General features: G+C 30.0%; 1 protein-coding gene across 3 annotated transcripts; it reads left to right on the top strand.

The window, feature by feature from the left end:
* Window positions 1–11248: 11248 nt before the first annotated feature.
* On the top strand, window positions 11249–18056 carry LOC123205229 (UPF0481 protein At3g47200-like). 3 transcript variants are annotated; one of them, XM_044622166.1, is made up of 8 exons: window positions 11249–11302; window positions 13773–13895; window positions 14517–14885; window positions 15103–15148; window positions 15263–15348; window positions 15562–15607; window positions 15722–15765; window positions 16676–18056. In XM_044622166.1, the coding sequence occupies exons 2-8, from the start codon at window positions 13791–13793 to the stop codon at window positions 17957–17959; spliced, it is 1980 nt and encodes a 659-aa protein (XP_044478101.1). In that variant the 5' UTR covers window positions 11249–11302; window positions 13773–13790; the 3' UTR covers window positions 17960–18056. The 3 variants fall into 3 exon arrangements, with proteins under 3 accessions (XP_044478101.1, XP_044478095.1, XP_044478090.1); XM_044622160.1 differs by lacking the exon at window positions 11249–11302 and adding an exon at window positions 13233–13467; XM_044622155.1 differs by lacking the exon at window positions 11249–11302 and having other exon boundaries at window positions 13233–13895.
* The last annotated feature ends 7088 nt before the right edge of the window (window positions 18057–25144 follow it).

Genomic DNA, 25144 nt, shown 5'->3' with positions numbered 1-25144 from the left:
TTATCCCTGAGAATTAACCTTTTTGTTTCTTCCTGAACCGTGCTTTGTCCCAAAGAAATTAAGATTAAAAATAATGAAATATATCAAAGAAATATTTTATTGCAAGTTGTGGCTGTGCTGTTTTTCTTTGAGCTTCAAATATTTAAATATATTCGAAGAATGATATTTAATTTTCAAGAAAATTATTGCAACTTTCAAGAATGATGGATAGCCTGTAAACTGGAAGAAAGTGTGGTTTGTGGATATTGGTAAAGTGCATTTCAGTAAAAAGAAAAAAATTTACAAAATTAATCGTGATCCATATAGATTTCATGTGTATGTATACATACATGATTACATGATAAAATAGGGGTACATTAATAATTTATATTTAAACTAATAGAAAATATTAACCTATTTGAACAACAAATAGGTATTTAAATTTTTTAAAGTTAATAAGTGAAAATTTGTCAATAAACTAGACTTTGGATGAAAATAAATCTTTTGGCCTAGTTTTAATGTCCTAACATGCCATGCCTATTTAACCAAACCAGCCCTAACTCTGAATTCATCTCCAGCAGCCCCAACACTAACACACCCACTCTAAATCTAAAATCAACTATTTTTGTTAAAAATGAATTTGCACCAAACTGAATCATATTTTAATCTATGTCTATTTTAATTCTGAGTCTATGCAATGTGATAGTTAAAATGAATTTTAATTATTATTTAAGACTAATTTTTTCATCGGTCTCTTGTTGGACCAAATGGCCCAGGTTCTGCAATATTGTGCTAATCTACTTCAGCTTTTTCAATGTTTTTTAAAGTATTTTTAATCTTTAAAATCCTAAATTTTCTTTTAATTTAAAAAATATCTCATAATAGACAATACTCTTCTTTTCCTTATTAATAGTTGCAATGAATGTAAATTACACATGACCTTGAGATTTTATAAGGAGGTTACAATTGTCTTGAAAAGTCACTCTTTACAATTAAATTTTATCATAAAATTTAATTGTAGAGAACAACTTTTCAAGATGGTCATAACTCTATTATAAAGTCTTGCGATCATGTATGATTCACGTTCATTTCAATCATTAACGATGAAAGAAAGAATATTATCTAATAGTTTTTGATATTGTACTGTTTGACCTACTTAATTCAGCTTGTAATAAAATTGTGTGTCCTTTTCAGTCATGCCTAACAACTCTAGATTCAATGGTAGATTGCATTACTTTGTATTGAACTCTATAAATGCATGTTATGGGTATTGATCCTAGTTTAATATCATAATTAAATGTTTTGATATTTAAAGTTAAAACATCTAATATATTTGGGTAATCAAGACAGACTGTATAATTTGGGTAACAATTGAAATATATTGGCTTGTTGGATAGGTTGGATTCAATAATTCCTATGAGTAAATCTTTAAAATTGTTAAATCTAACATCTCTTAAACATATTAAAATTGTAGTATTCATTTATTCTATACTTAATGGTTTAATTCCAATTTGTACTAATCCCAAATTTCATAACTCATTCATGTCTACACATCATGAAAGTTCTTAATTCTTTTGATTAGAGCAAAGATCTTTCAAGACTTAAGAAATTTGTTCAAATGTTTGACTCTCTTAGTTACATATATTGGGACTACCAAAATGCACAATTTCATGCTCTACTTTGTAAAAATAATCAATTCAGACACTCCTAAATAATCTATTTGCAGCCTTGTGAGATGTAACTTTTGAAAATATTTTCAATGCTCCAACAAACCCCACAAATGGCTTTGGCCATTGTTGAAGAGACAAACAGTAAAGGAAGAAAAGAAAAAATTCTAGAACAAATTTTCAAAATTACTTTTGCAAATCCAAATATTTATGCAAATATTGGAAAAAAAAATAATTTAAAGATATCAATAAAACAATTGAAATTACTCTTTCAAAGAACAAAGAAATTGAAACTGTTGTGATTGATGCAAGTCCTCTAAAATATCTAAAATTAGAACAAAAATATTTTTCAAAAGAAACATCAACAACCATCCTAATTCTAGAAGCCAAAAATCAAAATTTTTTTATAAAAATTGTTTTTCCAAAGGGATTTCATTATGTCCCAAATGATTTAAGAAAAACACAAAATGTTATGAATTCATTTTGGTAGATTTTGATTCTTGTGAGTTCAAACATTATTAAAGCGAAGAAGATCCAAATTTCATAACCTTTTCATGTCTATACATTATGAAACTCTTCAGTCTTTCTAATTGGGAAAAAGATCTTTTAACACTTAAAATTTTTTTTTAAATGTTTAACTCTCTTAGTTACACATATTGGAACTACCAAAATCCATAATTTCATGTTCTACTCTATCAAAATGATCAATTCAAGTACTCTGAATGATCCATTTCAAACAAAACACAATATTCAAATTTTCAAATTGGTTTATTCAATAGTGGAGATTATTTGGTCTTATACTATATATCCTTCTTCAACTTATCCAAGAATCCTACAATTTCTTTAAATCAAATTTTAAATGCTTCAAAAAAGAAGCTCTCTTCCAACAATCATTCATTTTTTATCAAAAATTTATCTCTCATGGATTCTTTCATCAGAGTATTAAATTATTAGATTAAGTGCCCAAATTTCCTAATTAATAAGAAAACTTATAGTCAAATGGTGGGAAAAATACGCTCATTCCCATGTAACCAAAAAGAAAATTCAATTATATTTGTCAAACACCCTTCAATTGACAAATGCCATCACTTTAGAAATTGAAAAATTCTTGCAAAACAAATTAATGGCTTTATCTTCTCTGGTCGGAGCCCAATCAAAAGAAGAACACAAATTCCAATTAAAAAGTTTGTTGTTCCAATTATAAGATGGTGAAGAGTCAAGCCAAAAAAGTTTAAGTTCATCAGTTAATTATGCTCAAAACAATGAGGATGGCCGCTATGAAATCGTCTAATATTTTCAAAATATTTAATCAAGGCAAAATTTTCAAAAAATCATTAGCTCAATATATTAAAATAAAAAATTACTCAAATAAGATATCAAACTCACAATCATTATAAATTTCTAAAGAATTAACGAATTTTTGGTATTGATATATTTCTACAAAATTCTTTCACCATTTAAACTTATCTAATTGATATCTGTTGAGTCAAAATCATTTTTAAAATTACTTGAAAAACGTGATGGCCACTTAACCGTCCTAAAGGTAAAAACAAGAGAGAAATGGGAAAAACACAAAATTCCCTTAACAAAGTTTGGAAAAAAAAAAATCATGCAAAAAGAAGAAAAATAATTAAAATATGTTTGCAAAAGTCATCAAAGGTATCAATGTTCCTGCAAAATAAATATTCAAATGATGCACAACCACATGTGTCTATTCAAGAATCAAGATTTCGCCAGCAAAGATGTTTAATAATTCCGAGAATGCTGCAAATGAAATTCTGATGGGTCTATTCATATCCAACTAAAAATTTCTCAGAATAAAAAATACTCTTCCATCAACATGTATTTATTTTTTCTTCGTTTAATTGGTTACAGTGAACGTGAATCATGCCTTGAAGAGTTTTTTAGGGGAGTTACGGCCATCTTGTTGAAGAGTTGCTCTCAACAATTCAATTATTGTCCTTGTAAGAAAACTCTATGATGCATGACAAGCCAATAATTTCAATAATATATTAATGGATTGACAGTTATATTTCATCTTCGTCTATGTCCTGCAGTCTTCTTTGATTATTTAGTTTTTGTCATTTTTGGTTGTCAGTATGTCATTCTCTTTACCATTGTAATTATTAACTCTTTTGTTAATTATGCAATAATTGTGTATGCACCATAAAACTTATATATATATATATATATATATACACCAGCCGATTACAGTCTGTCAAAAGCTAAAATAGTGAAGGACTCACTGTTGATCAACCAAGCTCTGCGTAGCCGTCGGATCTACCGTGATGTCGCTCAAACCTAGATGCAATCAGGAACCATCGAGAGAAAAGAGAAAAATATCTTGTAGAGTTCTGCAGTCTCTTTATTCAAGCCATTACACACACCGTTTAATCAATCTACGATTTTGTTATAACAAAATCTTTTTTTAATGCATCTTAACAATCCAGGACACAGATTGAAGACAAGCTTGGGCCATGTCTTTTTCCTTTATTCAATGCATTTTATTGCCATAAATTATTGCCATTGTTGTCTTATTAGCAACAATGGTTTAAAATCTAAAGAATGAAATATATATATATATATATATATATATATATATATATATATATATAATTGCACTTGCTTAATTATTTTGATGATATATTCTTAAAATTTTATTCATTTTTCTCCACCAAATGACATTGGTGAAAACCTACACTCCGACTCTGCTGTTGGTCAGTGCTGTATTTACAGGATGCCTAACAGGATTCGTAGAGTAAATGAAGAAGTCTACACTCAGTTAATTTTAATAGATCCTCTCCACTATAAAAAACAAAAATTAGTTTACAAAAAAAGAAAAAAAAATCAAGTATGTGAAAAGTATTCTTGAAAGAATAATGATAGTAGAAATAGAAAAGATTTTCAGTTTCATTAAGGATAATAAAGAAAAGATTTGTTCTTATTACATAAAAAAGTATTTATTCTTGAGAAAAGTAAATTTGTTATGATGTTTCTATATAATTCTATCTCCATCACAATTTCGTTTTAAAGAAAGAGATTTCAAGATAGAAGTGACATATGATAGATTCAATATCGCTCAACAATTAAATCATTATTGTTGTCAGACAACTGTATAATACATGGCAAGCCAACAACCACTTTGGTAATACTAACAGATTAATAATCACACTTCACCTGTATCTATCTCCTGTAATCTTTCTTATTCATTCAGTTTTTGTTATTTTTTATCATTTATATTTACTCTTTTGTTAATTATGCATTAATTGTACTTTAATTTAATGGATTGACATTATTATTTATCTATTGTACTTTTTTTTGTTTATTTAGTTTTGTCATTTTGATTGTCTGTCAGTCACTCTATTTACCATTTTATTATGCGTTGGCTATAACTAGATAATTGTGTCCACGATGCGCCGTAAAAGTTCTTAGTCTTTTTTATTGAAGCAAAGACCTTTCAAGATCGAAGAAATTTTTTTAAATATTTAAGTCTCCTTGTTACACCTATTGAGACTATCAAAAAGCATAGTTTCATACTTTATTATATCAATATGATTAATTCAAACACTCCTGAATGATTTATTTATAGCCTTGTGAGAAGTAATTTTAGAAAATATTTTAAATGCTCTAACAAACCCCAAAAGTGATTTTGACCATTGTTGAAGAGAAACCTCTGAAGGAAGAAAAGAAAAAAATTCTAGAATAATTTCTCAAACTTGATTTTACAAATCCAAATATTTATGAAAATATTGGAAAAAATCCTTTAAAAATATAAACAAAACAGTTGAAGTTGCTCTTTCAAACACAAAAAAATTGCAGCTGTTGCAACTGACAAAACTTTTCAAAAATCTTTAAAACCATGATAAAAATATTTTTTAAAATAAACATCAATAATCGTCCTGATCCTAGAAGAAAAATTCCGAATTGAAGATCTAAAATTTTTAATAAAAATTGTTTTTCCAAAGGGTTTCATTATGTCTCAATTGATTTTAAAAAATTACAAAAATTTTATGAATTTATTTCGGTAGATTTCGACTCTTGTAAGTTCAAATATTATCAAAGCAAAAAAAATCTAAATTTCATAACTTATTTATGTATGCATATTACGAAAGTTTTTAGTCTTTTTAATTAAGGTGAAGATCTTTCAACACAAAATTTCTTGAATAAAGTTTGAAAAATAAAAAAACATGTTCCATTAAAAGAAAAAATTAAAAAATGTTTGCAAAAGTCATCAAAGATATCAATGCTCCTGCAAAATAAATATTCAAATGATGCACAAGCACCCGTGCCTAATTTTCAAAAGAAAAGTTTGCAGGAACCAAGATTTTGGACAAATTCACACGCAATGTTGCTTAATGATTCAAATGATGCACAATCACCCGTCACTAATTTTCTAAAGAAAGTTTGCAAGAATCAAGATTTCTGACAAATTCGCCTGTCCCAGGCTACAAATGAGGATCTGATGGGTCTCTCAATATTTTAAAATTTAGATTGCTAATTAAATCAAATATTTTATTAATTCGTAATTTTATTAATTTAATAAAAAAATATTGATTGATTTAATTTATTATCAAATTAAAATTTAAAAATTTAATCAAATCTAATTTGATCAAATATGATTAAATTAATAATAAAATTAATTTTTTATATTAATTAAATTAAATTTAAAGTTAATTTTCAATTTAATTAAACAAATCAACTAATCTGATCTAGTTTTAAAATCATTGAAATCTATTCGTGTGCAGCTAAAAATTTCACATAACAGACAATAGACTTTCATGAACATGTATTTATTTTTATTTCATTTAGTTGGTCCCAATGAACGTGAATCATCCTTCAGATGTTGTTGTCAAACTAAACTATTATTGTCGTGTATTAGTACGATAAATATTAATGTAAGACAGCTCTGTGATGCATGACACGTCAACCACTACATGTATTGACAGTTCATCCCTTAGCTCCTCGAGGGTCGGCAGCCAGGACACAGATTGACGAAGTGTTGAATTAGCATTCTTATAAGTGCATTTTAAAATATGTTGACGTTATACAGACTGAATTCAATCATTCTTATAAATGCATTTTAAAATTATTTAAAGCAACATCTTTAAAACATGTTAAAATTATAATATATATTTTATTAATATTCAATGTTTTAATTTTAATTTTATAAATAAAAGTTTGGTTGAAGCTGCTGTCCAGTGTCTCTTTCTTTTATTGTCATTGGAGGATGTTAAAAGGTAATACGATTATACATATTCAAGCTCAGGACCTGTCTGTATTCTGCTTTTGATATTTACAGCAGACTAAACATACCTTTTTCTTAAAATATTTACACCATATGAAGGGCAGGAGGAGAATTCATGGAGGCGTGTTCATATGTTATTAAAGACGAAAGTTTGATGAATTTAATTAAGAAATAATACAACATGAATTCACTGCAGTTGAACATTACCAATTTACCACCTATATATTTGTGGTTTCTGGAAAATTCATGTAACAAATGAGGTAATGTCAATTGATATATGCCCTTGGATCAACCTCGACATGACCATTGCTTGTTGATCCAAGGGCTTCAATAGGGTCTTAACTGTCTTATCACAATGTCATTATTATTAAATTATGCTATTATGCCTTAAATATCAAACAAAGCTACCTAATTTAAGAGTGCAAAAATTCTAAATAATGGTTAGCTTTCTTTTTAAAATTTGAGCAAATCCCTCCACATCATTTTTCAAAATTTTCATGTTAGGCTAAACTTTCCTTCGCTTTGTCATTTTTTTTTTTAGTAATATTATATAAAATAAAAAATGAAGGGAATCAATGGAAAACTAATTAATACACTCCAATGTGAATGTAGATTTTTGGTGCTGAAAGTTGAAAGTAAGCTATGTGGAAGAAGTACTGAAAACTAATCAATAAAACACTAATATTTAAAATGACGTATACGAATTATATACTTCATTTAATTCGTATACATTTTCGGACAGGCACTTATTATATAAAATTAAATACGGTGGATTCCAAAAAAATATTTAAAATTTTTTAAAAATAAATTAAATCAAATTAATAAAAATAATTTACTCTAATTTAGATTATAATTTGAATAACAATTTTTAATATTTTATAATATATAGTATATATCTTATAATACGATATAATAAAATATATATAAAAAATGATATATATCATAAAATGTATTAAATTAATATAATTCAAAAAATATCTCATACGATATAATATGCATCATATCATATAATAAATATTATCGATATAAATTAATATACTTTTTTTAAAAAAATAATATTTTTTTCTAATATTATAATTGGAACCTTTTAAAACCATTCTTTCCTGTTATATTAAAATCATTCATATATATATATATAATTTAATAAAATTATAATTTTCTAAAATATAATATAAATAAAAAAATAAATATAAAATATATCTACAATATATAATTAAAGAAAATGAGAGAACAAATATAAAAAAAAGTTTTATATCTAATTACCTATTAAAAATTTTTGTTAAACATATATATATTTTAAAGAGATATTATTTATAGTTTGTTTGAATTTGAAAATTGTTTAAACTACAACTCAAATTGAAAAAAATAATTTAAAAAATTTTTTAATCCAAACTAAATTATTTTACAAATTAAACCGAACTTTAATTTTTAAATGATTCAGTTTAATTTTACTATTTAAACCAAATTATACACATTTTTTAAATCAAATATAAAGCCATAAGAGGAAGCACATTATAGACATATATAGCGCAAGGTGAGGCAGTGACTTTCGTTATACACACAGCTCTGACGTCAGAACAATGAAGACAGACGGCAAAAAGTTGCGCGATCTTCTTTTATTTATTTATATTTATAATATGGTATCAGTATGATATGTTTAGATATATTAAATATTATATCTAAATAAATAAATATACTTAAACAAATCGTATTGATAACGTATCGTGAATATAATAGAAAATAATTAAAAAAAATTAAAGGGAGAAATTTCAAAGAAACGGAAACTGAATATGTGGAGAGTAAAGGAATGGGTTGAAAATATTACAGCGAAATAACTACTGTAAGTTCATTGCCAAACGCAATGGAGGGGGTGTGTTTATACAAAATTTCCACCGCCCCTTCAGCCAAGAAAGTCAAGTCAGCGACCAAAGTTATTTATGTGCGGCCCTGCTTTAATTGCTGGTCATGTCATTTGGTGGAAAGTCATCGATTTACAAACATATTTCTGAATGCTAAGCAGGATGATAAAGATGTTTAAATTTTGAAAACTACAGACATCGACCTCTAAGACTTTTCAACGTATGCAGTTTGTATGTCTTTCTCAAGGTATGGTAACATAGCACATGGCATGTCTTGAATGGGAGCTCTAGTTCGTTAGCTCAAACCGATATCAATTTATTTATTTATTTGATAATATTATTTATTTTGTTGATTATATAATTTATTTTTTCGATAATATTGTTCAATTTATGATGTTTAATGTCCATTAGATCAAACTTGAGTTAGATATTATAACTTTAATTTAAATTCAAATTGATTAAAAATTTAATTCAAATCAAATCTATTCTAATTTGAATTAGGGTTAGTTGAAATTACGAGGGTAGGTTTGAGATTTCTCCTTCATTTTGCAAGTATCGGTGGAAGGAGAAGGTCTTCATGGAAGTGACAGGTAGATCTCATATGGGAGGAATCAAATCTGTCTTTTTTACTACAGATCAATGGTGGGGTTGAAGTTGAAGACATCAGAAAATGCCCCAAAATGGTGACTGTGATTTCACGTCTTTAATCATAAATGTATATAATTACGGAATCACGTGAAATCAGGCCCACTTCATCTTCAATTCTCCTTTTATTAGGCCCCACAAATGGTGTCCCATAATGGGGAGTTTATGGAATACAAGTATGTATAATGGGGGTAAGTGAAATTTGACCACATGCGTTTGGGGGGTTTATGGTAATTTTAGTACACTATAACGGGGAATTAAATCCGACGAAGCGTATCAATTTCACTAATCGTCTTAGGGGTTTATTGTAATATTATTAAACATAGGAGAAGGTAATTGAAATTTTTTCTATGCATGGGGTTATGAAATAGACTTTCTTATTGGAGGGTTATTTGGTGAATAGCACACATATTGGAGGGTTTAAGGCAATTTAGTTACACATAATGGAGGTCAATTTTTCAACCGTATAATCTATCTGCAATACACGCGAAATCTCGGGTTCACTCAAAATTTTTATTATTCCCTAAGGGTGCATTTGGTTGATGGGAAGATAAATTACCTTGGTAATCTATCTTTTATTCTTTTGTTTGATTTGTCAGTAATAAAAGATTACAGTAATTTTTAATTACCAATGCTGACGTGACAGGTAATATAGGTGGTAATCTGATTACCACCTTCACCTTAGGTATTTAAAGATTACTGGGATAATCTTGAGTTTATTATAGAAAAATTATTATTTATTAATTTTTTGAGATAAAAATAAATTTATTTTTAATTAATATGACAAATAATATAAAAAAATATTTAAAAATAATTATATTCAAGGGCATTTAAATAAAATAATTTACTAGTAATCTTTTATTACCTTTAACCAAACACAATAATTATTCATACCTATCAAATTTTATCAAACATAGTAATCATTTATATCCAGTAATCTTCTAATTAATCTATCTTTAAGTTAATCTTTCTATTTTAGTAATCAAACATTACCCAAACCAAACGCCCCCTAAATGTTTGTATTTGGTGTTGTTATAATTTGTTTGACTTTGCTCAATTGTTATGAGCATCAACCAAAACTTTCAGTTTTTTTTTCCCTGTTAAAAAAAAATGCAAGGTTTTGTAGGTCCAAATGACCAAGTGGTGAGAAGAACTTTGGATGGAAAGTATATATGAGAGGACACAAGAATATTATTAGTCTACTCAAAAATTATCTGGGATCATTGTCAGCCAAAAAAGTGGATCATGATTTAGCTTGTACAATGAAGCTACAAATGCCAGCCACAGAAGTGGTTCATGAGTCAAGGATAGAGTTTAAGGGTATTCATATTGAAAAAGAACAGAGTTTACTTCATATAAAGTTATCAAAGATATCAATGCTGCTGTAAAATAATTCAAATAATGCATAATCACCCGTGACTAATTTTCAAAAGAAAGGTTTGCTGGAATTAAGATTTCTGAAAAGATGCTCAAACACTCCTGCAAAATAAATATTCGATTGGTGAAGCTTGCAAGAATTAAGATTTCTGTCAGATTTTGTCTGCAATGATTCAAGATGCTTAATGATTATAATTTCTACAAGACTGCTCCTCGAGGGTCGGCATCCAGGACACCGTTAATTGTTTGGCAAAAAAATTGTTCAAACAAAAATATAAGCTCATAATTATTATGGATTTTCAAAGAATTAATGAATTTTTTATGTTAATTGATGTGTGAAAATATTTTAGTATTTAAATTTATCCAAATTGTTGCATGTCTGGTGGATTTTCCACCACATGCCGCAAATTTAGAAAAATTGGTGGAAATGCAAGAATATAAGCATGCAAATTAGTTAATAATGGGGGGTAGTGACAAGGTTAATATAATTATCTGTAAGTAGTAGAAATCTAACAACACGATCAACTCAGGTATATTGTAATCTTTTTATTATGTCATTATATTATTTGTATATTACAAATACATATATTCTAATTATGATGTCTCAATTATATTCATGTTTTTTTGTTTTGATTTTTATCTCACTGAGTTTTTCTTTGATAAGGTTAATATAATTATCTGTAAGTAGTAGAAATCTAACAATACGATCAACTCAGGTATATTGTAATCTTTTTATTATGTCATTATATTATTTGTATATTATAAATACAAATATTCTAATTATGATATCTCAATTATCTTTATGTTTTTTTGTTTTGATTTTTATCTCATTAAGTTTTTTTTAACAAGATTAATATAATTATTTGTAAATAGTAAAAATCTAAAAGAGTGTTGCATGTCTAATGAATTTTCCACCATATGCCACAAATTTAGAAAAATTGGTAGGAATGCAAGAATATAAGCATGCAAATTAGTCAATAATGGGGACAGTGAATTGTCTATATAAACATCCCCTTACCTTCATTTGTTTACACACCTCTTCATCCAAACAGTCTTGCTTCTTGTTTCCTATTTCTTCACTCTTACTTCTTTCTTCTTCTTTTCTGCAGCCTTGGTTTAATGAAATTATATTTTTCATTTTGCAACTCACTCATTTTGTAATTTATTCAATTATATTTATAACACAAATGACATTTATTATGTCAAAAATATTTTTAAAATTATTCAAAAAAGGTACTATCCACCTATCCATCTTACAAACAAAAACAAAAGTGATAGAAAGAAAAAATACAAAAATTCCCTAAACAAAGTTTGAAGAAACAAAATTTCACGCAAAAAGAAACAAAATAATTAAAACATGTTTGCAAAAGTCATTATACGATGATGCACAACCACATGTAACTAATTTTCAAAAGAAAAAGTTTGCAAGAATCAAGATTATGGCTGATTCAGGTGCAAGTATGTTCAATAATTCTGACAAAGCTGCAAAATGAAATTCTGATGGATCTATTCGTATCCAACTAAAAATTTCTCATAACAGCAAATATTCTTTTATCAACATGTATTTATTTTTTCTTAATTTAATTGGTCTGAGTGAACGTGAATCAAAGATTTGGACCACCTAGAAGAGTTGCTGTCAAATAAAAATGATGAAGGACATATTAATTAAAATAGTTATTTATTTTATTTTTTATATATATAATTATTTTTTTAACATATAAATATAATTGTTTTTTAAGCCGATTTTATCTTTGAAAGAAAAAAATTATAAGATTTAGAATTAGTCTGATGGTTGGTCATATGTTTTAATTGGATGAGTGAGTGAGTCTTATGTTTTAATTAGGTGAGTTTATACTTGATTAGGTAAATCTTAACTGGATAAATATAAAATTTAAAGATATTTTAAATATTTTATATTGTAGGATATATATGTATAATTAAAAAAATGACTCTATATATATATATATATATATATATATATATATATATATATATGAAAAAAATAAATTATTTTATTCAATAACCCAAATAATGGTGTATGAAATATAATATTTTAATATTTTATTTATTGAAAAATGTATATAAAATATATAATAAAAAATAAAATTCTTAATATATAATCGGATCATCTTAATGAAAATCTTTTAAAATTATTCTTTTGTGTTATATTAAAACCATTTATTTATATATATAATATTTAATAAAATTAATAAAATTATAATTGTTTAAAATATAATATAAATATAAAATATATTTATAATATATATTTAAAGAAAATAATAAAATAAATATAAAAATAAATTATACATCTAATTACTTATTAGAAAATTTTATCAAACACATATATTTAAAAAAAATATATAGTTTATAGTTTGTTTTGATTTGAAAATTGCTTAAACTGTAACTTAAACAGAAAAAAATGGTTTGAAAAATCTTTAATCTAAACTAAACTGTTTTACAAATCAACCGAACTAAAATGTAATTTTTAAATAGTTTGGTTTAATTTTACAATTTGAAGTAAATTATACACACCCTTAAAATCAAATATAAAGCCAGAAGAGGAAGCACATTACAGATAAATATAGCAATACAAGATGAGGCAGTGAGATAGCATAAGTTTAAGTGACACATCTATAAAATCAAATATATTATGGTACGAGCTGAAATATAATCAAGAGCGAGGAAGAACTCTCTGGTGCAATTCTTATTTTCCGGGGCCAAAAGATTCAGTTTCAATTTCATTTTTTTAGTTATTTTAATTAATGATATATTCTTATCATTTATTCATTTTCATCCACCCAAAATTAATCAAATGTTTATTTGAGCTTGGGATTTTTGTACTAACACATAAAATTATTTTGAAATTAAAAAACACCTGTTAGTTTTGAATAAACGAATCTAAACTCTATTATGTTAAAACTGATCAAAAAACAAAATTTGTCAAAAATTTCTTCTGAGGGTGATTATCAGTTGATTGTTATTGACTATTGTTATACACAGACCTTTGACTTCAGAATAATGAACAAGGAGATGAGTGCTGCCTCGACACAAGAGGATTCGGTCAAAGAGTCGTCAAATGACACTGATGAAAGCTCGGAGTCCGAGTCTGATCCTGGTTTAAGGGTAGGGTGTTTGAGTGTTTCGTGTGGGGGAATCATATTACTTGATAGAAGCTTCTAAATCGTTTAATTATCGAAGATATGATTATTGCTTGATATGTTTGTGTCTTCATGGACTGTCTTTTGATGATATTATCCCATCGTTATGTGACAGGGAGGTATCACTGAGAATGTAGTTTCGCCTCCTCCTTGTCTGTTCTCGAGTAATGGTTATCTATTAATTAAGGATACTTTTGTCGTTTCAATTTATGATTTTGAGTGATTATTTGAAGTTTGCTTGGTTTGATTTGGTCACTCTGTTTTGTATTTTCTTTATCTAGTGGAGGTAAGGGATGCTATAAACCCTCCTCTGTCTCATTATCCCAAGCGTAATCAAGTATTGTATACTCAAACTCGTGATGGTAACACAGTAGGGGTCTTTTCTTCCTCAACATCATATATTTTTTCTGGTTAAGAGGAAATTGCCACATGCTACCTCACAATCTTGAGGAAGTAGTGTGGTGGAACCATATTACTTGCTGGACGCTGCTAAACCAGTTAATTATCGAAGATATGATCATTGCTTGATATGTTTGTGTCTTCATGGACTGTCTTTTGATGATATTATCCCATCATTATGTGACAGGGAGGTATAACTGAGAATGTAGTTCCGCCTCCACCTTGGTCTCTGCCTCAGCTTCGGCCTCGTCCTCGGTCTCGGTCTCTGCCTCCGCGTCCGCGTCCGCGTCCGCGTTCGCCTCCTCCTTGTTGTCAACGTCCGCGTTCGCCTCCTCCTTGTTGTCAACGTCCGCCTCCGCCTCCTCCTTGTTGTCAACGTCCGCCTCCGCCTCCTCCTTGTTGTCAACGTCCGCCTCCGCCTCCTCCTTGTTGTCAACGTCCGCCTCCGCCTCCTCCTTGTTGTCAACGTCCGCCTCTGCCTCCCCCTTGTTGTCAACGTCCGCCTCCGCCTCCTCCTTGTTGTCAACGCTCGGGTAAAACTGATGTTTATAACAGAGTAAGGGTCTTTTCTTCCTCAAACATCATATATTTTTTCTGGTTAATAGGAAAATGCCACATGTTACCTCACAATCTTGAGTATTTCGTGTGGTGGAATCATATTACTTGCTGGAAGCTGCTAAACCATTTAATTATCGAAGATATGATTATTGCTTGATATGTTTGTGTCTTCATGGACTGTCTTTTGATGATATTATCCCATCGTTATGTGACAGGGAGGTATCACTAAGAATGTAGTTCAGCCTTCGCCTTGTTGTAAGGGTAATCTATTAATTAAGTGTACTTCTGTCATTTCAATTTATGATTTTGAGTGATTATTTAAAGTTTGCTTGGTTTGATTTGGTCACTTTGTTTTGTATTTTCTTTATCTAATAGCACCAAGGGATGCTGGATACCCTCCTCTGTCTCAGTATCCCAAGCGCAGAGAAGAAGTGTACACTCGAACTCGTGATAATAACAGAGTAAGGGTCTTTTCTTCCTCAAACATCATATATTTTTTTCTGGTTAATAGGAAAATGCCACATGTTACCTCACAATCTTGAGTATTTCGTGTGGTGGAATCATATTACTTGCTGGAAGCTGCTAAACCATTTAATTATCGATGATATGATCATTACTTGATATGTTTGTGTCTCCATGTCTTTTGATGATATTATCCCATCGTTATGTGACAGAGAGATATCACTGAGAATGTCGTTCCGCCTCCTCCTCCTTACTGGGGTAATGGTTATCTATTAATTAAGTGTACTTCTGTCATTTCAATTTATGATTTTGAGTTATTATTTGAAATTTGTTTGGTTTGATTTCACTTTGTTTTGTATTTTCTTTGTATAGCCTACGATGAGGGAGAGCCGAGTAGACCTCGAGAAAATGACACAGTAAGGGTCTTTTTTTTTTCCCCTCAAACATTCATAAATTTTTATTTGTTCTTTATCTTCGGAAAAAATAATCGAAAAGTGCCATATGTTGCGACACAATCTTGAATGAAATAGAGTTTTTTATTCTAACTAATAGTAATGACGCCGTAAAAGTCCTTTTTTTATGAACATGGAGATGACTGCTATCTTTAAACTAGAAGATCTAGTCAAAGAGTTGCCAATTGACATTGATGAAAGTCTGTTGCTCGAGTTTGTTCTTGGTGTAGGGTGTTTGAGTTTTTCTCGTTGTTTAGACGTCTTATTGCTTTTGTTCTAACCATTGTCTGTTAGTCAGATTGCTTGGCCGGAAACGATTTTCAAACCTTGGGGCGAAATGATAATTTTTTAAAATTTAATCCTAAGGTAAAATGGTTAGTTTTTCAAATTATAAGGAAAAAATGATATAAATTTTTAGAGTTTAATAATAAAATGATGATTTTATCCTTATATTTAATAGCAAATTTTGACCGAATTAGCCTATGGGTGAGTATTTGAATTTTTAAACTATCGCATTTGTACTTTTGAGTTTCAACTAAAAATCTATGAAGAGAAAATGATATAATTTTTTAGGATTTTAGGATTTAATGATAAAATAATGATTTTACTCCTTTTTATAACATAAAATTCTAATATAAGTTAACTTATGGGTATGTATTTGAGTTTTTGAAATATCATGGGTATACTTTTAAGTTTTAGCTAAAACTTGGTGGGAAATAGTCCGTTGGCCTATATTTTTTTCTGGTTCTTGTCTTTGGAAAAAAATAATAGGAAAATGCCACATGTTGCATGACAATCTTGAATGCATTAGAGTTGTTTATTCTAACTCACAATATGACATTGTAAAAGTCTTTTTTTTTATGAACACATGCAGATGACTGCCACCTTTAAGCCGGAAGATTTGGTCAAAAAGTTGCGAAATGACTTTCCTAAAAGCCCGTTGCTCGAGTTTGTTCCTGGTCAGTGTTGTATTTACAAGGTGCCTCTAACGATTCGTAGGGTAAATGAAGAACTCTACACTCCTAAGTTAATTTCAATAGGTCCTCTTCACCATGGCAAATTAGAATTAGTTGACATGGAAAATAAGAAGAAAGAGTATATGGAAAGGTTTTTTAGACAAACAACAACAGAGAAAATATGCAGGATTATAAGTTTTATCAAAGACAAGGAAAACCAGATTCGTTCTTGTTACACAGAAACATCTCCGCTTAAGAGTCTTGAGTTTGTAACGATGATTCTGTGTGATTCTATCTTCATCATAGAGATCTTCTTAAGCAAGAAATTTCGAAATAGATGGGATACATTACTAGATATAGAGCCAGTACACAGTACTTTATGGACTGATTTACAGTTATTTGAAAATCAACTTCCATATTTTATTCTTGAGGAAACATACAAGTTGGCTTTTGATAGCATCCGTGAACCTTCCTTCATGAACCTTTCTGATAATTTCTTTGGTTGTTTTATGGGTGTAAGATTAAGTCGTTTACCCCCCCATTTGAGAGTTAAACATTTCACAGATTGGAGAAGAATTAGTCTACTCGAAAACTACCCGAGATCAGTGTCAGCCAAAGGATGGATTGATGATTTACCATGTGCAGTGAAGCTACATGAGTCAGGATTGAAGTTTAAGTCTATTACAGTTGAAGAGAATCAGAGCGTACTTGATATAAGATATGAAAAGTCAAAGCATCTGATCTCATTTTTTGAAGTCAATGAATTGCAGATACCACGACTAGAAGTAAATGACATGACTGAATGTCTTCTCAGAAACATTATGGCTTTGGAGCAATGTCTTTACCCAGAGGATGCCCAGGTTTGCAATTACGTTGAATTGATGGACTGCCTTATCAATACTGTAGAGGACGTGGATTTGCTCATTGAAAATGAAATTATTTCAAATAATATGGGGGACAAAGCTTCAGTGGCAACTACCTTTAACAAACTCAATCAATATGTACTTGCACGCCCATCCTCTTACCATAACATATGCGAGCAGCTCAAAATACACTACAAAAATCCTTGGAACAGAGCCAGGGCAACTTTGAAAAGAGTATATTTCAACAATCCATGGAGAGGCACTGCAACTATCGCAGCAATAATACTCTTGCTTCTTACTATTGCACAAACTGTATCTTCTATCTTGCAAGTTGTGTAATTTTAAGTGATACTTGTATTAGATCCAAAATCCACTTGTATTACTGTAATGTTCAGTTTCAAGCTCCTTGTTTTTAATAAGAATATGTGTTTGTATACTTTTCTAGTTCAATAATTAAAATGACAAGATCACAAAATAAGGTTGTCTTGCTTCTTCCTCAGTTCTTACTATTTACATGCACAAAGAAAAATTAGGTTTTGCAGATCTTTAACATGTTAGTCAACATGCATTCCAAAAATTTCATAGAAGATATGACTAAGCCTCGGATTTCTTCTTTTTCCGTTCTGGCCACAAAAATAATATTAAAAGATGAGTGAATATATTATAAATTAGTGCAACTTACATGTTGATATTATTTTATATTAATAAGTATTTTTATGTTTTTATTATTTTGGGTCATGATCAATTCAAAAGTGAGATGTAAATAAAAGAGTATTTTACTCTGTAGTGTAAGTAAGGAGAGTCTATTTCAGAATACCTTTATGCAATAGTGAGAGTCTATTTAAAGATAATTTTATAGAGTAGTGGGAGGTTATTTATGCAGTAATGGGAGTTCATTTAGGGAGAATTTTATGTAGTAGTGGAGAGTCTGTTAATTGTAGAGTCTATAAATTGGAAACAATTTATATATTTTAAATTCATTCTTCAATAAAAATCAGTAGTTTATTCTCCAAATATAGTTGTCTCCATAAATTAATTCATTCCCTTTCTTTGTTATATGGTATTAGAGTCACGTTAATTTTCTTTCTTTTCCCTTTTAAAGAAGATTAAAAATTGGAAGGATTTTTTTTGTTTTGTAATATAGAGTTAATCAATGGGGAAGCAATTCTAGTACTAGTTATGGTGTTAAGAAGCTTGTAGGCACAAACTACAAATATTGGAGAATGTGTATGGAGGCTTATCTTCAAGGTCAAGACCTATGGGAATTAATTGCTAGGGTTGATTAAGAGATTCTAGTTGACACTATTGACAATGTTGAACCACGAAGGAAGTGGAAGATCAAATGTGGGAAAACTTTGTTTGCTTTGAGAAGATCAATTAGCAAGGAGTTCATTGATCATGTTCGAGATGTCAGATCACCAAACGAAGTATGGGAAACTCTTGAGGGACTATTCTCTAAGAAGAACACAACAAGAATACAGTTCTTGGAAAATGAACTGGCAATGATGATACAAGGAGGTATGTCAATTTTAGAGTATTTCTTACAAGTCAAAAACATTTGTACAAAAATTTTAGAATTAGATACGGATGAGAAGATTAGTGAAGCTCGTTTGCAATGATTTCTCATACAGGTTTGAAGGAGTACACACCATTTGTGACTTCTATTCAAGGATGGGCAAATCAACCATCAGTTGAAGAATTAGAGAATTTACTCTCTAATCAAGAGGTTTTGGCCAAGCATATGTCCAAAAATTTTAATTTTGAACATGATGTTGTTCTTTTTTCAAAGAAAAGTTTAATGAAATTTCGGAGAAAAACTCAAATGAAAAGAAGGCTAATAAGGGCAAACCATAGGGTAACAAATCTTTCAAATGTTACAAATGCGGAAAACCTAGGCATATCAAGAAAAATTGTTGTGTTAAGCTTTTCAAAGTCAATATTGTTTGTGAAGGTGAACAAGATAATTTGCTTAATTGGGAATAATGTTTTACTATTGAAGTGATAGTAGGAAGAAACAATATTGCTCCCAAATCAGCATCAAATCAAGTTTCGGTCAACTACGTAAATTACCAAAAGGAATGGATTGTTGATTCTGGTTGTTCACATCATGTAATGGGTAATGATTCATTATTTTCAGAGCTGCATCAACATAATGGAGAACGAGTTATTATTAAAATTGACAACTCAACTTATCTGTTAGTGAAAGAAGGTATTGTGAAGATGCCGATGATACAAGTGCTAAGCTGAATGTTGTCTATCATTCCCAAGTTTGAAGAAAAATTTAGTTTTAGTATCTCAAATTACTAATTTTGGAAAATATGTTTTGTTTGGTCCAAATGATATAAAGGTACTTGATAATGTGAGAAATGTTATGACTGATGTTGTTCTTGTTGGTGAAAAGAAAAGCTCTTTATTTATCATGTCATAAGGGAGGCGTATGTGAAGAAGACAAACCAAACTGACAATAAACAATATGACATGCTCAATTGGGTCATGTAGGCTATTAAATGTTATAACAAATTTCATCAAAAAGGTTGTTAGATGGTTTAACAATTCTGAAGAATGTACATGAAAATGTGATTTGTTAAGGTTGTCAATATGACAAATCACATCGTCTTCCTTTCAAAAGCTCATCAAATCACATATCAATATTATTCAGATTGGTTCATACGAATCTAGTGGGACCAACAAAAGCAATAAGTTACAACAGCTATCACTTTGTTATAGTGTTGGTGGATGACCATTCCAAGTACACTTGGGTTTTTTACTTAAAAGGAAAGAGTGAAACATTATCCAAGTTTATTGAATTTAACGATACTATAAGGAAAGAGTTTGGACAAAAAAATTAACTGTTTGAGAAGTGACAATGGCGGTGAACTCATGTCAGATAATTTCTTTCTCTATTGTGATAACAATGGTATTCAATGACAAATGACATGTCTTAACACCCCTTAGCAAAATGGGGATATAGAAAAGAAATTGGCACATCTCACATCGATAAGTCTTTCATGGCTTCATGATAAAAAGCTTTCTTAGGAACTCTGGGCAGAAGCAGTTCAATGTGCATGTCACATGATAAATAGGTTACCTCCTTGGCCAAGTAAAGAAAAATCTCCATTTGAAATTATGTACAATGTAAAACCAATTGCGAACTATTTATGGGTCTTTGATTCTAGTTTATTTGTAAAATTAGAATCAAATATGCATTTGCTAGTTTTACTGTATGTGAATGACATGATAATTACGAGAGATAATGAAGCTGAAATTTCACAGTTGTGGTCTAATTTGTCCATTCAGTTTGAAATGAAAAATTTAGGTGAGGTTGGGTGTTTTCTTGGCCTAAAAGTGGAGAAATTAGATTAGGGATATTTATATCTCAAAGAAGATATGGTTAGAGTTTTTTGGAGCATTTTGGCATGGGAGAGTCAAAAGAAATGAGTACTCCTATGAAGCCTTATCTCAAGTTGAAGAAAAAGAAAAGTAATTTGTCAAAGGATGCGAAAAGATTTCGACAACTTGTTGGTAGTTTAATTTATTTAACTATCACAAGAGCAGATATCGCATACTTAATTGGTATTATCTCTCAATTTAGGCAAAGTCCAAAAACTCATTTAGATGTTGCAAAAAGAATTTTTTGTTATGTAAAAAGGTTTTCTTGTATATGGTCTTAAGTACAAGAAAGACAATAATTTCTTGTTGAGAGGATTTACTGATGCAGATTGGGCAAGTGATGAAATTGATCGTCGTTCAACTTTAGGATATTGTTTCAATATTGGTTCACCTGTTGTTTCATGGTGCAACAAGAAACAATCTATTGTTACTTTGTCTAGCACTGAAGCTGAATACATGGCGACAACAATGGCTACCCAAGAATACATTTGGTTAAAGTATTTGATAAATGATATTTTTTGTAAAGTTGATTATGTGGTGAAGATTTACTGTGACAATGAGAGTGCAATCATACTTAATTCAAATCCAATCTTTCATGGGCGAACAAAACATATAAAAGTTTATTACCACTTTGTTCGAGAAAAAGTGTTAAACTAAGAAATTGAGTTGAAAGCGATTCCTACCAATTATCAAATTGCAGAGATATTTACGAAGTCTTTAAAAAAGACTAAATTTGAAAAATTCAGAGCTAGTCTTAGAGTTATTGATCATAAGTTTGCACTAAGGGAGAGTATTATAAATTAATGCAACTTACGTGTTGATATTATTTTCTATTAATAAGTATTTTTATATTATTATTATTTTGGGTCATGACCAATTCAAAAGTGAGATATAAATAAAAGATTATTTTATCTTGTAGTGCAAGTAGTGGGAGTCTATTTAGGGATAACTTTATGCCAAGTCTATTTAGAGATAATTTTATATAATAGTGAGAGTCTATTTATACAGTAGTGGGAGTTTATTTAGAGGGAGGTTTATACAGTAATAGAGAGTCTGTTAATTGTAGAGTCTATAAATTAAAAACAATTTATATAATTTAAATTCATTCTTCGATAAAAATCAGTAATTTATTCTCCAAATATAGTTGTCTCCATAAATCAATTCCTATCCTTTATTTGTTATAGAATGCTCCTCTTCGATATAGAACCAGACCCCCAAGGCACCAAAAAGTTCTACAGATAAACAATACAACATGGTTCAAGGAAGTCCATAACAGGAGGTGCAGCTTACATATAATCACATTGATGAATTTACTCTTAAAATATGTGTGTGTGTGTGTGTGTGTGTTGATTGTATAACTATATATAAATTGAAGCCGTAAAAGCTAGGCAAAGGGACAACCAGAATAAATTCATTTAACTTTATGATTGCCGGCCAACACAAGTGAAAGACACAAAAAGTAGTTGGGCATAAGGAAATTGAAGAAGAGAGGGAGGTAGGCGTCAGTTTTTGCAGAACTCGTATCAGGAGTGGGTTTGCTACCCAACAACAAGATCCACCACAGCAGTGCCATCTCATGCATGTAGAAAACCCAAATCTGGAAAATCACCGTACTAGTTGGAAAAATGTTTTACTATAAATGATGAAGATTATTAGGCCAAGAAATGACTATTTATTCTCTTTAAATCTTAGTTCACTTACTCTTTTGCATAACAATATTCATGAAGCTTCCTCCCTCTTTCTTTGGATTCTTTTTTAAGAATTAATTTGGATTTGTCCATGCAACATCTCAAATGCACCTACCCTTGATTTCCATACACTTTTTATAGGCTTAGAATTTTTGGTTTCGATGTCTTGAATTCATGAGCAAGGAGGATTAAGCTCTGGACCAATTTGTATAAGAATAAGTACTTCATACATTCTTCAATCTTGAATATGATCATCCACTCCTATACTCCCTACTCCTAAAACCAGTCCTCACCATTAATCTCACGAAACCAACAACTTTTTATGCGTTTCTCACATTGTTGTCCATGCCACAATGATTGTACCTGAAATCCTGACATATAACTTATATATGAGAAAACCTAAAAGAACAATATAACAACTCTTGAATAAAATTATATATGACAATTGAAGAAGAATTCATTATTAATCAAATTGGACAACACACAACTAGGCCAATAAATAAGTTGAATTGAGCTTGATTCAATTATTGTTGAGTGAAGCTCAAGCTTACTCTTGCTTGGCTTAATGAATTTGTGGTTTGATTTGAATATAATATTAATGTGTAAAATTCATAAAATCTTACACCCTAAATACAAGGGAGAATCCAAAAATTTTGAAGTTATGAATTTAAAATTTTAGTTAACCATTTTTATTTCAAACTTGAGTTTTATATAAACCTAATCGAATTAACCTTAAATCTAACTATATTCAATTTGGCTGGATGGATTACAACCTTATGTACAACTATTTGATATTATTACAAAGTGCTTTATATGGAGCAATCGTGCTTATAGAAATATTTATTTAGAAAATTAATGCAATTATAATAATAAATGGGAGAAATTAGTGCCGACGTGGAAGCATAGATGGCTCCACCTAAGACCCCATTATGTTGCCTTGTTGGATCACATTTGCAAAATAATATTTATATTTTAAAAAATTAATTAAATGATTACTAAAATTCCCTTCCAAGCAGAGTGGGACTAGCTAAAATACGTGGAGTGCACAAAATGAATCTACGCATTATTGCCCTTGATATATAAAGAACTTTGAGATTCGGAGACTACGAGCTCGCCAGACCTGAGACAAGCTATGACAACGACAAAAGACGAAGACGACGACGAGGGATTTGGGGAATTCACCTTCGCGCCAATTATCAGCCATTCAAATCCCATAACCAAAGGCGCTGATCTTCAAGATAAAATTGATGACGATTGGGGTGATTTTGTAACACCCGTTTCGTTCTCCTGCAGTGAAATGTTGCCTGTAAAATCACTGGATCCGATTAAATTTTCCTTCAATCGCCAAGCTGATAGCTTGAAAAAAGATGTGGTGCAGCCTGACTCGATCCCGAGTCGGATTCAGGCTCAGTGGGAGAAACCCAAGGGCACGTTGCCATCATCATTGTGGGCTTCATGTTCTAGAACACTTGCAAAATGGTCTTGACGTTGTTCTCCGATACGATATGGAGAAAATTTTTTATCCAAATTTGGTGTTGCTCACAAATCCGACAAGCAATTTCAATAGACCCCTCTTCATCATGGTAAAAAAGAATTAGCTGAAATGGAGAAGCGAAAACCAAGAAACATGGAACGTTTCCTTAAATGAATAACTGTGATTAAGATGGAGGAAATTTCAGGTTTTTTAAGGAACAATGAACAATGCATTCGTAATTTTTATGCTGAAACATCCATGCTTCCAAGGAATGAATCTGTAAAGATGATTGTAGATGATGCAATTTTCATCATCGAGCACTTTTGGAGGTATCACCAAGGTGATGCAAGCAAGATGGAGATCATCCGGATCAGAGCCGAGGGTTGCTAATTAGCATAAGAGAAAACTTCGACCCCAGCCATCTCCTGAGTGTAGTATTTATCGGGTACCTAAATGCCTTCGCATGGTAAATGAAAAAGCCTTCACTCCTCAATTAGTCTCCATAGGGCCTCTTTATCGTGGTAAAGAGGAATTAGCTGGTATGGAAAAGCGAAAACCCTCATATTTACAACGTTTTCTTAAGAGAATATCTATTGCTAAACAGGATGACATTTTAAGTTATATAAAAAACAATGAGCAACGCATTCGTAATTGTTATGCCGAGTCTTCCACGCTTGAGAGTCTTGATTTTGTAACAGTGATTATATATGATGCTTTTTTCATCTTGGAGCTCTTCGTGAGGAAATTCCAGGCTGAGGATGATTTTTATTTAGATAAACTAATAATGTACTTAGACATATATATAGACATTGTATTACTGGAAAATCAACTTCCATACTTCGTCATAGATGGATTATATAAGTTAGCTCTCGGCAAACTTGCTGTTTTCTGGTGCAATCTGCCACACAACTGTTTCTTATTTTCTGGGGCCAAAAGATTCAGGTTCAATTCCACTTGTTTAGTTGTTTTTAT

Source organism: Mangifera indica, chromosome 2 (genome assembly GCF_011075055.1).
Source record: "Mangifera indica cultivar Alphonso chromosome 2, CATAS_Mindica_2.1, whole genome shotgun sequence".
Lineage (NCBI taxonomy): Eukaryota > Viridiplantae > Streptophyta > Magnoliopsida > Sapindales > Anacardiaceae > Mangifera > Mangifera indica.
This window is presented reverse-complemented; position numbering and strand designations above follow the sequence as displayed.